The following is a 13887-nucleotide window of genomic DNA, read 5'->3' as shown; positions in this document are numbered from 1 at the left end:
ACACGTGAAAAGGGCTGCTCACGCCCAATCCCCAAAAAAGCCAAATTATTGACCATGATTGATTTAAAAAATCAATAAAAGGGTAAAATATCCAAGGGGGTGAATACTTTTTAGTCACTGTATATACTGTATGTGAGATTAAGATAAATAATAAACAAACACAGTGTAACTTAAAGATAAGTTACACCACCAGAACTCACCACTGTGTTTAACTCTTGCTGCCCACTGGTCCCGTTATCCACAGGACTCCCTCTGAGAGGGCTCGCTGTTGGTTTGACACGCTCTAAAACACGACAGCGCAACCTGAGGGAAAGACATTCTAATGAGCAGTGGCCATCAGGGTGATATGCTGCCTCCAAGTCCAGGCTACCGCTGCAATCAAGAGTGCGCACAAATTCCTTCACCGACATGGTTAAATCAGGAGCACAGAGTCCTACCTGTGTTCCATGACCTTGGATTTTGGCACTTCTTTCCAGAACTGTGTAAGCTCTTGTGATCCGACATTGTCCATTTCAGCAGCCATAACCAAAAATCTGTCCTGTGGAGAAACTTGACAACCTGTATGAAACCATTCAGGGGGACAGCAAAAACAAAAAAATTCATTTAAGACAATACAATTAGGACAATAGTGCTGTTGCTGTTTGTAGGTATTAAAGAGTATCCACATATTTGTGAGCAAACAATCCCGTTAAATACCCTTACATTCATACAGAAATGGGAAGGGCTCGATTTTTTTACAGTTCATGTGGTAGAAAATTTAAATTGTTCTTTAAATCAATAACAAACTTAAGTGAGGTGAAATAGAGGCGATTTGTAAGAAAAAAAAATCTGTGTCAGACATGACAGTACTGGAAAAAAAGAAAACAACAATAAAAACCCCCAAAAATAAGCCTTAAATGGGAGGCAGTGCTTTTTCAGAGATATGTGTAGTACATCATAACCGACAGCTGACGTTTCAGAGCTCCGAGGTCACAAAATAATTTTACATGCACAGGAGTTTTGGTGAGATGATTCTTTTATAACTTTTGAAATATACTGTATATACCAGGTAAAGAAAAGTGGCTGCTGGGAAGAGTGAACCATTTGATTATTCTGAGGTTCAGCATTTAGAAACATCTGCTGTGAGGGGAGTAAGGTGCAAAGCTGAAGTGCAGTACCTCCATGTAAGGACACCACTATGTCTACTGAAGCTCCCGGTTCACAGCAGCTGCTACTGGGCTTCACTCGGTACTTCTCAGGTGCTGTGGTCCGCACCTGTGGATGACACCAAAAACACCCTTAATAAATCATATGTTTGATCAAAGATTTAAATAGTTAGTCTATGAAATGTAAGAAAAGAGGTAAAATGCAAATCAGAATTTCCTACAGCTCATGTCAACCTCTTCAAAGTGTGTTTTGTCCAACACTCAAACTAAAAGAAATTTTAATCTACAGTGGTAAACTGTTAGCAGATAGCAAAAAGCAACAAATCCTCACATTTGGAAAACTGGAACGAGTCAATGTTAGGCTATTTTGTTTAATGAATGACTTCAACTTCTAATCACCTGTAAACACGGTCATTGTTTGGCTAATCAAAGAACAAACTACTCAACTGAATCTCATAGTCTTTATCATTATATTAATTTAGGAGTCACTGTATAAACTCATGCTGTGCTCACAAACTTAAGCTCAACCAAGTTGGCACACGCACATGCATGTGAATGCCTTTGTACTCACCTTGAAGGCCACTTGATTTTTGGTCACATTGTTCAGGATAATGAGACATTTTTTCTCGGTCTCTCCAGAACCAAAGCTGAGCTCCTCTGCGGGGCTGCTCAGAGAAAAAACACACACAGTAGGTCAGAGGCTACATTAGAAAGCTGTCTGAGTGGAAACCAGACGCTTAGGTCTTAAATAAAATGCAGCAGCTTTGAGCTATATAAAGTGTGTACTACAGATGCAAACAACTGCTAGATGCAGACGGGAGTTCCCATTTGCTTCGCAACATGCTTTGTTGTTTCTGTTTTGCACATTAAAGACTGAGCTGCTATGACTGCTGTGCATGCATGTCTGTGTGGTATGATCTTCTTCCTGGAGGATGATATAGTAGCAATATCTTGCAGCTCCCAAAAATCATAAACATAATTTCAAATTCAAGATTTTCCCCAACACAGTTTCATTTGGAAGAACCCATTGCAAACATTTTGACAATGCACAGGTAATATCTACCTCAAAGACCTTATCATTTAGTTTGATAATGTGCTTATGTGCTACATATAACAAGTGGCATATGTTTTATGAAGCTGAAATAATTAGTCAATCGATTAAATGATCAAACTGTTTGCTCAGTTCATCAAGTAAAAAATCAGTTTTTCTTTTTTTTTTTTTAAAGATTCATTCTTTCACAGTTCTAGACTACACTTCAAGTCTTTCTCACAGTCTCTGATAAGCTGCCTATTCGTGGTCGGCATCTCTCTCAAGCTTTTGATTGGCTTGAAAAGCTGCATCTGGTGCTTTTCAAGCAATAGCATTATTACCCAGTTTTAAAGTGCAGCTGAAATCACATTTAGTCATCCCTTTTTGCAAGAAAGAGGCAACTTATGTTGTAGTTTACAAGCCATACAGGGGGACAGTGTGCTGCTAGCAGTGGTATTGACAAGTGAGCACCAGCAACTAAATGGACCCAAGTGATAATCGCAGATAAGTTCACATGCCGTTTAATGTGCTGCAGCTGAGCAGCTCATTAATTAGCTGGTCTCCAAACTGACATTAGCAGCGCACCTTTCCCCAGTGAAAGTTTGTTAGTTCGTTCAACAACCTAAGGTTCAGGATAAGACATGCGTTCATGTTCTAAGTGAAACAAGACTACAGTGAAAAAAGCTATTGTGAGGTGTTGATCAAAGTCTGTGACTTTTGTGTTGTGTAGTATGTTATTGTGTGGTTTTTAGTCAGAGTGGCCATCTGCCCATCACACAACGCTGATGTTATTGCTTAGCTTAAAATGAAGCAGCCTGATTGACTGTGTGGAAACTGGTTATCCATTGAGATGGGGAACCAACAGTATTCCAGCAAACTGATGCAAAAAATGGTGGGTGACATCATTAAACCAACATTTCTCCTTCTTGGCTTCTGATTTAGTACCAAAGGAGAAGGTGAGATGTGATTTACTGAGAGATGTATGAAAATAAATAAAGATGGATTTGAAATATAGGTTGGACTTTAGGCAGGCTAGAGGCATGGCTTCTGGTGAGCACTCCATGTTTCTTTTAACCAAGTTCACTGCAGTTGAATTTGTCTATAAATAGTACGTGATTTGATGAATTCAGCCTCAGTGAACAATAAGCACTCACTGCACTGGAGACTTAAAATTTACCAAGAAGAAACTTGCAAATGGATTGTGCCTCATAAGTATACAGCTTCTAACTAATGCAGCTTGGCTATGTTTCATGGACTGGACCTGCAGAGAACAAAGACTTAGTTTTTCTTTTTTGTGTCCTCATATGTTCTTTTCTTCAGTAAAACAGCTGTAACATGAGCTTGGAGCTAGTCTTTAGGCTCGGGCTGAAATCAAGCTGGCAAACACAAGCTCAAAGCCCACTACACCCTTCAAAATCCCCTGGCCTCAAAATAAGGCTCGCCAACCTAACTACATTTAAGACTCATTTGAATTTAACACTATAAATCACAGCTCCGAGCTTTCAAAATCCTCACATCAAAGCCGCCACTCTGTGAAAACAGAACTCAGTGGCATTATTTGCAAATGAAGAATACACATTTGTGGTGCTTGCGGTGTGAGAAGTGCTCCTTTCTTAAAGATTAACCTGTTGTTTGCCAGTGATTACCACTGATTACTGTGGCAGCATTAATAATTAAAACCACCAACAGATTTCTACTCAATGAACAATTGATTGTAGCAGCTGCAATGCTCCTGCATGTCCAGATCAATTGAGCTCTAAAAGTACAAACACATCAATAATGGCTTTAGGCTTCAAGTCAATAGGTGTAGAGAACATTTAGTCAACATATACAAGGGAACTGGAATGTCTTTTTTCATATGGCTCTAAAGACAGTTGCCAGTTTATTAGATACACCTATATTACATTCATGAATGTAATATAGGTGTAATATAGTTTTTGTTGTTGTAGCTACAGTAGGTGGACCTAATACACAGTCAAATATTTATTCACAGGGAACAGTGTCAGACACAGAGCAGTGCCTGAATAGACTTTGCAGTGTCTTGCACACAGAAAATGGAATAATAGATAAATACACCATCGGTTCTAAGCATCAAACCAGCAATCCTTTGATGACCAGTCACCTTCTCTGCCTTCAGCCCCTTTCTTATGCCTCCCAAACTTAAATGAGTTCTACAAAGACGCACATCGAATTCTAGTTGGGTACAGGTGCAGTTGAACAAGACTATGCAAGTTATGTAACTGATATAACCTGCTCAACCACTATAAACAAGACTAAGAATCCACCACCATGCCAGCAGCTCTGTAAGGCTGCACAGCAGTGCTATGTGCTAAATAATAACACTGACATACTGATGTTATGCAGGTATCTTAATTTAGTGTGTTAGCATGCTTACAATAGCTAATTAACTCTAAACACAAAAGTGCAGTATTTGGTCATATACCACAATATTGGACAAATTTAGATATTGACCTAATGATGGTGCTAAATGAAAAGTCAGTAAAATTACCTAAGTGATTACCATTCATCCTGAGGGGGACATAAATGCATTTCAAATTTAATGGCATACACCCCAACTAATTGTTTTGACTTGCAAGGATAGGCAAATATCAATGTGGACCAAGCTAAGTTGCAAATGTGTCGGCTCCACCTTTAATTAAGAGATCGCATGACATAAAATAACACCAGTCCTCAAACAAAATACTAGGTTAAAAAAAAGAAAACCTTCTCAAACTGTCTGTTGTAAACGTCCTCTTTGAAGCACTGCATCGCCATAGTTTTTGGGAACTTGCAAATTTAAGTGTGCAAACTATTTTTTTTCTAACTGAAATGCAACCATGATGGAAGTGCAAATATGTAGGTGACAACAAAATGGAAGTGGGAGAAGGATGACCAATTGTACCTAACATCTAGTAGAAGGCCTTTGAATGTGGTCACTGGCTTTCTGGCTCCTTTGGTCCTGGTGCTTGTGTCTGCTTTATCATTGTCCTCTGACTTCAAACTGTCTTCCAGGAAATTCACCTGAAACAACAAAGGGCACTCAATTATAAAAGAGACTCAGCAGACATCTAGTTCCTTCCATAAAGTTAAAATGCTTGCCTCTTGTCCTTCGTGGCAGTTAAAGAAGCCCTTGTCATATTAAAGACTAAGAAATGGCTCTTGTGAAATTATGTCAATGCATTGGTACCACAATAGAATATTTCTTACAAAATCTATTTTTTCTTTTATTAAGAAACCCCCATGACTTGTGACCCTTCTTCCTAGTAGTCTCCACGGGAAGCACAGAGCAATAAACAAGCAAGCCCCTTTGAAAATATGGAACCAAAATAACTCAAACTTGTGACTTTTAACACCATAAAGAAACTAAAATCTAGTTTAGTCAGGACAGAGGTCATGATATCAGTCAAACACGGACACTTCCACTCCAGTTAAACAGACATAAACTTTGACTTAAATCCCCAGACCAACCAGAAGACCATACAACAGCTGACAGGACAGAAATTCTGAAACGTCAGCCTTCGAGTTGGATGTTATGGATAAAGTGGGCGGTTTGTAACAGATGGGAGGAGGAGCCCGTCAGGGGAGGAATGGAGGGAAGGGCCAAAGGTGAGTGGACATGTGATGGGAACATGTGTGACTCACAGGAGAAAGGTCACATTTGCTGTGATAAGCAACAAAACATATCTTAATTTAATTGCCACAATGAAGACATCAAGAGAATCAGCTGCTGGTGAAATATCTATTTATTTGTCATTTTAAAGCACAAGATTAACACAATTGGGTTAATAATATGAGGAGAAAACTTGGAATATACTCAAATTTGAATCAAAAATAATTAAACACCAAAATATTAGAATGCTGAACCAAAGCTATTAGAATTAAAAGTAGAGTTTGTGAGAATACCATTAAGTTTGCCATATCCATAAAATTCCATTACAGATTAACAAAGAACAAATTAAATGACAATTTGTTTTGAGAAACAAATCATAAAATAAAACAAAAAACACTTCATTATAACAACCATTTGCAAAGTGAAATAAAACAGACCCCTAAAATCAGTGAATACTATGATTTCTACACATTGTGTAAGATATGAAATGCAAAGACCACAAGAAAATGTTGAAAATGTTTTACGCCATCCTAAAATCAAAGATTAGTGAAATGCTTTAATGAGCAGCGTCTATTAATTACACAGTCCATATTAAAAGGCACAAAACTAGACCGTCTACATCATTAGCTCTCTCCACAATTAGACGATAAGGCACAGAGTGTTTGATAAAAAGTTGCCTCAAAGGCAGGCACGGTTAATGATTTAGTGCTGTAGGTTGAATACTTGGTCTACTGTAAACATAACAGTAATCATCTCGTTTTTAATCTGAGGTTACAAGATACAGTACAAATGTTGAAGTGTTAATGGACAGTAGTGCAAAAGGTAGGCTACCATTAGCCTGCGTCGTTCGATTATAAAAATCTGAAATGTTGCGTTTTCTTTTTAAAAAACTGTGCAATATAATTTTTAGGGTCAAATTGAAATGTCAGGTCTAGGACAAGGGATGAACATGTCCAAGGGTGGAGATGCCACTGATCGACTGTGAGGGAGGTGCACTCACGGTAATTCGAATGAGTACACCTGCCTTTCCAGCCGGTAGAAATCTTCTGGACTCAGAGCTCCTTGTGTGGGTGTGATCCTACACTGCCTTATCAACTCCAGCCCTTGTTTCAAAACAGAGAGAAAGGCAATTAGCTTCCCAAAGCCATCAGGTTTTCAGCACAGAGCTGTCTGGAACCCAGAAGAATTCAGGTCGAGATGGGTGGCGGCGGTGGTGGGGTGTCTCTTGTTTATTTTAGATAAGATGGATCAGATGCAGAGCTCTGCACAAGCACAGTGGGCTTGACAGGATGGTATACTGGCAGTGCCACAGATTTAATTACAGCGCAGGATACCAATACAAATGCACTGCAGACATATAGGCACTGGTAGTTAACCTGCTCTAACCATCACAAATTTCTATTAATCTTTCTTATCACAACTCTCCTCTCATCTCAATTAACCTTGATTTTCTTTATATTGTGTCTGTAGATTCCCTAGATTCACTTTTGGTCAAGATCCAGCAGTATAATCATTTCCATATACAACTATGTGTTTGTAAGGAAGTTACTATGCAGGTGCTCATGCTTATAACACCAAAGCCTTGTGCTTCAGGCTAAAGGGGTGGATTTCAGAAAATTTTCAGACTTCAGCAATAATTTGCATGCAACCTTCAGCCAGTGGCAGTACTAGAACTCACATGAATACTCATTAACATACATTTTAACTGCTGAACAATCCATGTTTCATAGATGGTGCTTATAGAAAAACTGATGAACTACTGTTCCCCCAACCTGACCATTCCTCAATAACCCACTGAGAACATTTGACTGTAGTCAGGGATATTCTTGCACTTATACGACACTGCGTGTGTGTAGCAGTGTCACTGTAGGGTGGATGTGTGATGTTAGTTTCTCAAGCTAACCTGGAAAATATCTTCCTCTTTTCCCAAAAATTGGTCTTTAATTTTTAGAAATCTAGTCTGACACCTCAGATAAATGTAGTGCTTGTTATAACACAGCTACTAAGTTTAGTACCTGAAGACTAATGCCATAATAGGGAGCTATGCCCCTTTTCTCTGGGATTATGCAGATCATGTACACCCCCACTCTCACCAAAAATACTCCAGAACATGTGGTGACTACATGTTTCTAAGAACATTAACAAAGTTAAAACCTGTGTCTGTAGATTGTTGCCAACTCGAGGCTAACAACTCACAGATTTGGGTATCTTTGCTTTGTAAATCTAAATCTGTTGGGCATGACCAATGTGGCCTTTATTAACAATGGGAGCACTGTTTATTAGAGCTTAGGAGGCTCATGGGAGTAGCTTGGTGGTGATGCAGCACCGCTATGTCCTATGGGCAGAGGATAGAAAAAATCTCAACAGCTGCTATAAACTACAGTCAGATATGCCCTAGTACTCACATTAAATGTAGGTTAACCCCAATTCTGCTGTTCCCCGACTATGACAGCCAGACAACTAAATGACGCTGCAACCATTCAAGGAAAACTCATTTGGGGATAAACAGAAATCCAGCTACAAACAAGGAACATCCTAAGATGTAACAGTCTTATCAACCTCTGTGGATGATATGAATAGCTGAGAGGATGAGAGAAGCAGTGTGATGGCTGTAATGCACAGGCTTTGTTGGCAGGATTTAATTGCAGCAAAAGACATTAGGAGTCACCTTCACAGAGACAATGAACAAGGGCTTAACATCTAACAAATCAGGGCATTACTTGCCACTTAAATCACAGTTGTCTCCACAGAGTGTCTTAATTACATGTTGTAATGTCTGGTTCACGTGAGTGAAAGATGGAACAGGAGGAATCTCTGATCATATGTCATTTAATATGACTGGGAGCAGGGCACATCTATATGTGTATGAAATGGACACCACTGCCTGAAATGCCTGAATCAGACCGACTCACAACTCGAAATGAGAGCAGTGACACTGGCAACAGAAACACTGGCCCTGCTAAATGTATTAGTTTCAACATCTGCAATATTAATGCACATTCATTTACCAGGTCTATATTAAAAACACTTCCTCATCTCTATTCAGACACAGACAAACAATGACATCAAAATACCCACATAAGGAGAAATCCTGCCTTATATTCTAATAAAATTAAATGGTGTATGGGGATTTTTTCTTTTTAAAGTTTAAGGTTTTTTGCACATTTACTCTGATAGAACTGCTAATGCATGATATGAACATGAAATAAAAGGTACCTTTTTGGGCTTTACTGCAACATCAGAGCTGAAGCTGGACTCAAGGGCATCTTTGCTCTCCATATCACCCTCTTTGCTCTCCGTCTCATCCTCACTAACAATAGGTCCATTGTCACAGATGGGAGTTTGGAAGTCATCATCAGGAAGAGGCGGGTAGCTATATCTGAAGGGGTCCTGAATGTAGCCAGAGAAGTTGTATCACTAGAAGCGTGGTTTGTAAAGTACTGAAAATCCCATGACTTCCACATGAGTCAAAATGGGTTATGCAAGGGAGATTCTGTTACTCAAACCTGTTTATTTAGTGAAGTGATAACTTTCACTTTTATTGGAGATTCTGTTACTCAAACCTGTTTATTGTTGTTGAAGTGATAACTTTCACTTTTATTATTAACTGGACAGTTGTGACCTGACAAATCTGAACATTTCTTTCAAAGTATGAAGAACATCTACATGCATGAAAAATGTTTATTTTTTCCTTTAATACAAATGCTATCAATAACACATTATTACAGATCTCAGTTTAGTATTAATACTACTCAAGATAAAACTCTCTCTTAAAATGGTTTACATTCATTTTATAGTGGTAAAGGTTCACAAAATAATTGTGCACACACCATCTTTCTGCACGATGCCAAGCTTTGGAGAAACATAAGAACATACCGTTCCACCCAGGTGAGGTGGGAGGTACTCCGCGTCTATGAATGCCTGGACCTCTGATCTCGGTACAAACTTTAGTTTGTTGATTGCCTCAGGACCCAACCACGACCTCACAATCTTCCACGCAGCTGAAAGTGAGACATATTTAAAACCAGATTTCTGATAGGTCACTGATGGACATAAAAATATACTAGACTGCTAGGAAGGCTCAGTCTCACCATTCATGATCCAAGGCATATCCACAATGACCATTTTGGCTGAAATGTCAGGTAAAGACAAAATGAGTGAGTGCAAAAGTATTTGCATCTGGATAAATATTTATTGTACTTTCATAACGTTTGTTACTTACATAAAAACTTTGGATAATATACTTTGAAGCAATTAACAATGTACTTCACAAAGTCCATGTCCTGAAACACAATGGAAAAATAATTTCAAAACCAAACCCACATAGAGGACTTCAATTATAAAAGACACTTTATGGATTTTCAACAAGAGGATGTTTGCTCACTCTTAACCACCTCTAGCTCTGAAGTAAGCCACTTAACATAAAATGAAAACTCATTACAAGCTCATCTGACTGATCCCACACTTGATCTGTCTCAAATCCTGTCTGAGAAAGATAAGGGTGTTATATTGCTATTTTTTGTACGACAGTGCACTTTAATTGTTATGAAAAATATACTCAGGTAAAACATTGTTCGATTTTATTGATTTATGTTAATTACAATCATCAGACAACAGTCAATATGTAGATACAATCTCAAAACTCTGTGGGCTCCATAATTGACCAGAAGCCTCATCGCTATGCAAGAGCCTCACTCCCGAGCCCTAATGAGAACATATTGGCTACACTTGCTTCATCAAGTCTCAATAAGGCTGTTTTTCAGTCTGGTTTTCTAATCCACTCATTGCACAGCTATCCATCCTTTTTGCTGTGTTTGTGATGGTTTATTTGTATTTAATTGAGCCATCTCTCCAGGAGAGAGCCTAGCCAATGAAATGCACTTGCTGACAGAGGGCTCCAGCAAGGAGCTAACCTAGCCTGTGACACAGCGAGTTTACAGATTAGCCAGTATGCTCGAATTGACCGATGGGATTTTAAGGTTACTTTAATCTCCAAAGTGTAAAACCATTGAAAAAGCATAAGTCCCTGCAGGAGCACAGCTCAAACACCAAGAACTATGAGGATATTAAAAGCATTTCAATGACAGTCAAGGCAAAGTTTCAAACTTAGAGTAAAGCAGTTTATTAGGAAGGGAATGAAAATGTTCCTTTAAAAACTTTATATAAAAAACTGTGACTTGTATTAGGGCACAACTACAAAAACATTATCTGAAAGACCAACATCATGGACTTACTATGTTGCTGATGCCAGACTCGGTCATGTCAAAGACAACAGTAAGCGGCATCCCAGGTTCTTTCTTCGCATAGCGCTCCAGCCAGAAGGCAACGTACTTCTTCTTGTCCAAGGCTACTTTTGCATCCTTGACATGCAGCTTTACTTTGAACCAGACTAAATACAGAAAACAAAGTGAATGTTTAAATGCATTTAATGGAACTGGCAGATTTAATAGTTTCAAAAAAGGCTGTGTTTGTATCAGCAGAGTTTAAGGAGATCTGTAACAAAACATACAGAGCTTGTTGCCCTCTTTGTCATAGCCATGGAGGAAGACAGCACCAGTCTCAAACATCCACGTGGGAACGGTGCTCTCAGTGAGATCTGAAATATGCAGGCAGACACACATTACACTGTTAACTGGTGGTTGTTGTCATTTAAAGCAGACCTATAAATGACAGCATTGACTGTAAGAGTTCTGTACACTGTTTAAACCTTTTTCATAGACATACAATATCTTACATAAGGCAGTTTTTTCACTTTTCCTTAATATAAACAGATTAAAGCAGTTCAAACTGTAAAAATATATGTAAACCCAAACTAAACAGCAGTACTTCTGACTTTTTGGAGGAAGTGACTCACTTTGCATAACCAGAATAGAAAAGTTAACCCAGTTTCCTGAAAGTAGGTCTTCCTGACACAGCTTGAGCTGACATACAATGAAGTGTGATTAAATAAAGAACTAATAAACATATGGCCAAAGTTACACGGCCCCTGGATACTACGGACTCAAATAAATGTAATTTTCTAAACACAACTCTTTATTAAATTGAATTTGTGGTAATGATTTAACAAAAAACAAAACAGCTATTATGAGAAATTACTTAGAAAACAGACACAGTGGAGACTGTTCTCAGGGGGTTGCCTTTGCATAGGTATTTAACACACAATGATATTCTGTGTGGATTCATCCCAGAACAGCACAAAAACAACACTGTGTCAATTATAGGACACTGAATATTTATTTGGCACTGAAACTGAAACTGTGGCAACAGAAACCAAAATTTCAAGTACCTAAAACTGGAATTAAAGGCGTGGTCATACTCTGATTATTTAGGATAAGTTCTTAGACATATGATTGGACATGGAATTCTGAATTCTTTGAACACAGGCTTCTTTTGTTTAATTAAAATTTACTTTTTTAAAAACATTTACATTTGTCAAAGTAAAGAATTCCACAAAAAGGATGGCACTGGTATTGGGTTTTACAACTCATACTATGACTAGGTGATGTGAAACTGTGTATATCACATTCAGCATGTTTTCTTACCATTCACACCAAATTCTTTTCTCCACTGAAGACTTTCATCGATCATTTTCAAAGCATCATCAACAACATAAAGTCTCCATGCTAGGTAGCTCTCCACCAGGACATCATCTTTGTGAAACCTTTCCACATCTCTAGAATCGTACTTATCTGCCGAGTCTGTAAACACAACATAAAGGCTGAATCACGTGACCTTCAAATGCAAAAAAAAAGAGGTAATATGCAAGGTTTCACTTTTAATCACACTAACATTCCAAATTAGAATACTGTTCAAGCTATAATTACCATAATATAGTGTAATTTTAAACAAAAAAGAGGCCACCTGGAAGCCATATAGTTGTATATAGGCTGCAATTCATCTAAATACCAACGTTACAGTACTTAGCAATACGGTGCTAAGTAGTTAACGTTAGCTTCTTATCGTTTGGAGCTTATCTGGACATTTAACATCAAGTTAACAACACGTTAAGCAACTGACAGTTAACTTGCATTATGAAAAATGATGTGGCGTTAAACGTCAATAACAAAAATAAGTAGTTAATACAAAAAAAGGGCTGGTCTAGGAGCAACTTAATGCCAGGTTATCCAAAATAACTGTGTTACCTTGCAGGAACTCATTCTTGAATCTTTGTCTCGTCTCCACAATTTTCTTTTCGAGGTCCTGTCAAGACAAGAGTTCCTTCAGGTTATACATGTTGCTTTAAACAGAATAATCTGTAAATCAACTACGAGGCGCGTGTTCTAACGGTTTTAACGATACCTGCTCTCCTTCGTGTTGGTCAAGTTCAGCCATATTCAACTGTCTCCGGACCTGCAGCAGTTCAATTCCGCACTTGTTTCTTAGCTAAGTAATGTTAGATGAATCAGTGCTAAGTGGGAAAATGACGTCCTGTCATCGCCATTTTGGCTCCAACCTTAGCCACACCTCTCCGCTGTGTTGTTTGTTTGAAATAAAATAATAGAAGGAGTGTTGAGTTGTATTCTTGATCACCGGGAATACAAAGGGCCTTTCGAGTCATTCACATAGTGGATATGTTTAAATACAGGACGAGCGAACTAAACATTTTAGCTTAACGCCACTTTGTTTACCAACTCTCACCCACAATGCATTTGGACTAACGGGAAGCGGTTGTTTTCAGATGGCGCGCTGCTATGAGTAGGCTGGATATTACAGCCGATATGAGACGTTTGGTACAGCTGAATTTCACACTTCCGTGTACCTTTAGCAGATATTCGTCCACTTTTACAACTTGGTGATACTTTTGCTATGAACGTGACGTCTCACAACTTTGCAGTAGCGTTAGTTCAAGCGGTCAATAAAGAGGGATCGGACCTGGTAGGCTCCAAAATTTCGCTATTGTATAATGGAGAGCTTGTTCTTGGATGATCTGCATCGAAGTCCCCATCGGCTTTCCCTCCGTGGAAATATAATCGAATTCAGTAGCAAACAAGTGCCAGTCACAAACGACTCTGAACAAACCGAGTTAATATTCCGCAGCCTTTCATTTGAACGAGAAGGCAATACGTTCATGAAAGGAGCTGAGGGAGCAGCTGTCATCAGCA

General features: G+C 38.6%; 1 protein-coding gene across 1 annotated transcript in view; it reads right to left on the bottom strand.

Moving 5' to 3' along the window:
- Positions 1-13881, bottom strand: part of mospd2 (motile sperm domain containing 2) — a 15922-nt gene extending 2041 nt beyond the window's left edge. The window contains exons 1-14 of the mRNA XM_020596490.1: positions 13085-13881; positions 12928-12985; positions 12328-12483; positions 11295-11381; positions 11020-11174; positions 10008-10068; positions 9877-9915; positions 9662-9786; positions 9002-9175; positions 5078-5196; positions 1717-1810; positions 1158-1254; positions 438-558; positions 201-303 (exon numbers count right to left, since the gene is read on the bottom strand). Coding sequence (XP_020452146.1) covers positions 201-303; positions 438-558; positions 1158-1254; positions 1717-1810; positions 5078-5196; positions 9002-9175; positions 9662-9786; positions 9877-9915; positions 10008-10068; positions 11020-11174; positions 11295-11381; positions 12328-12483; positions 12928-12985; positions 13085-13117 — 1422 coding nt within the window. The 5' untranslated portion in view covers positions 13118-13881. The remainder of the gene's footprint in view (positions 1-200; positions 304-437; positions 559-1157; positions 1255-1716; positions 1811-5077; positions 5197-9001; positions 9176-9661; positions 9787-9876; positions 9916-10007; positions 10069-11019; positions 11175-11294; positions 11382-12327; positions 12484-12927; positions 12986-13084) is intronic.
- Between the last annotated feature and the right edge of the window lie 6 nt (positions 13882-13887).

The sequence above is a fragment of the Monopterus albus genome, unplaced genomic scaffold (genome assembly GCF_001952655.1).
Source record: "Monopterus albus unplaced genomic scaffold, M_albus_1.0 scaffold30.1, whole genome shotgun sequence".
In the NCBI taxonomy this organism is placed as follows: domain Eukaryota; kingdom Metazoa; phylum Chordata; class Actinopteri; order Synbranchiformes; family Synbranchidae; genus Monopterus; species Monopterus albus.
This window is presented reverse-complemented; position numbering and strand designations above follow the sequence as displayed.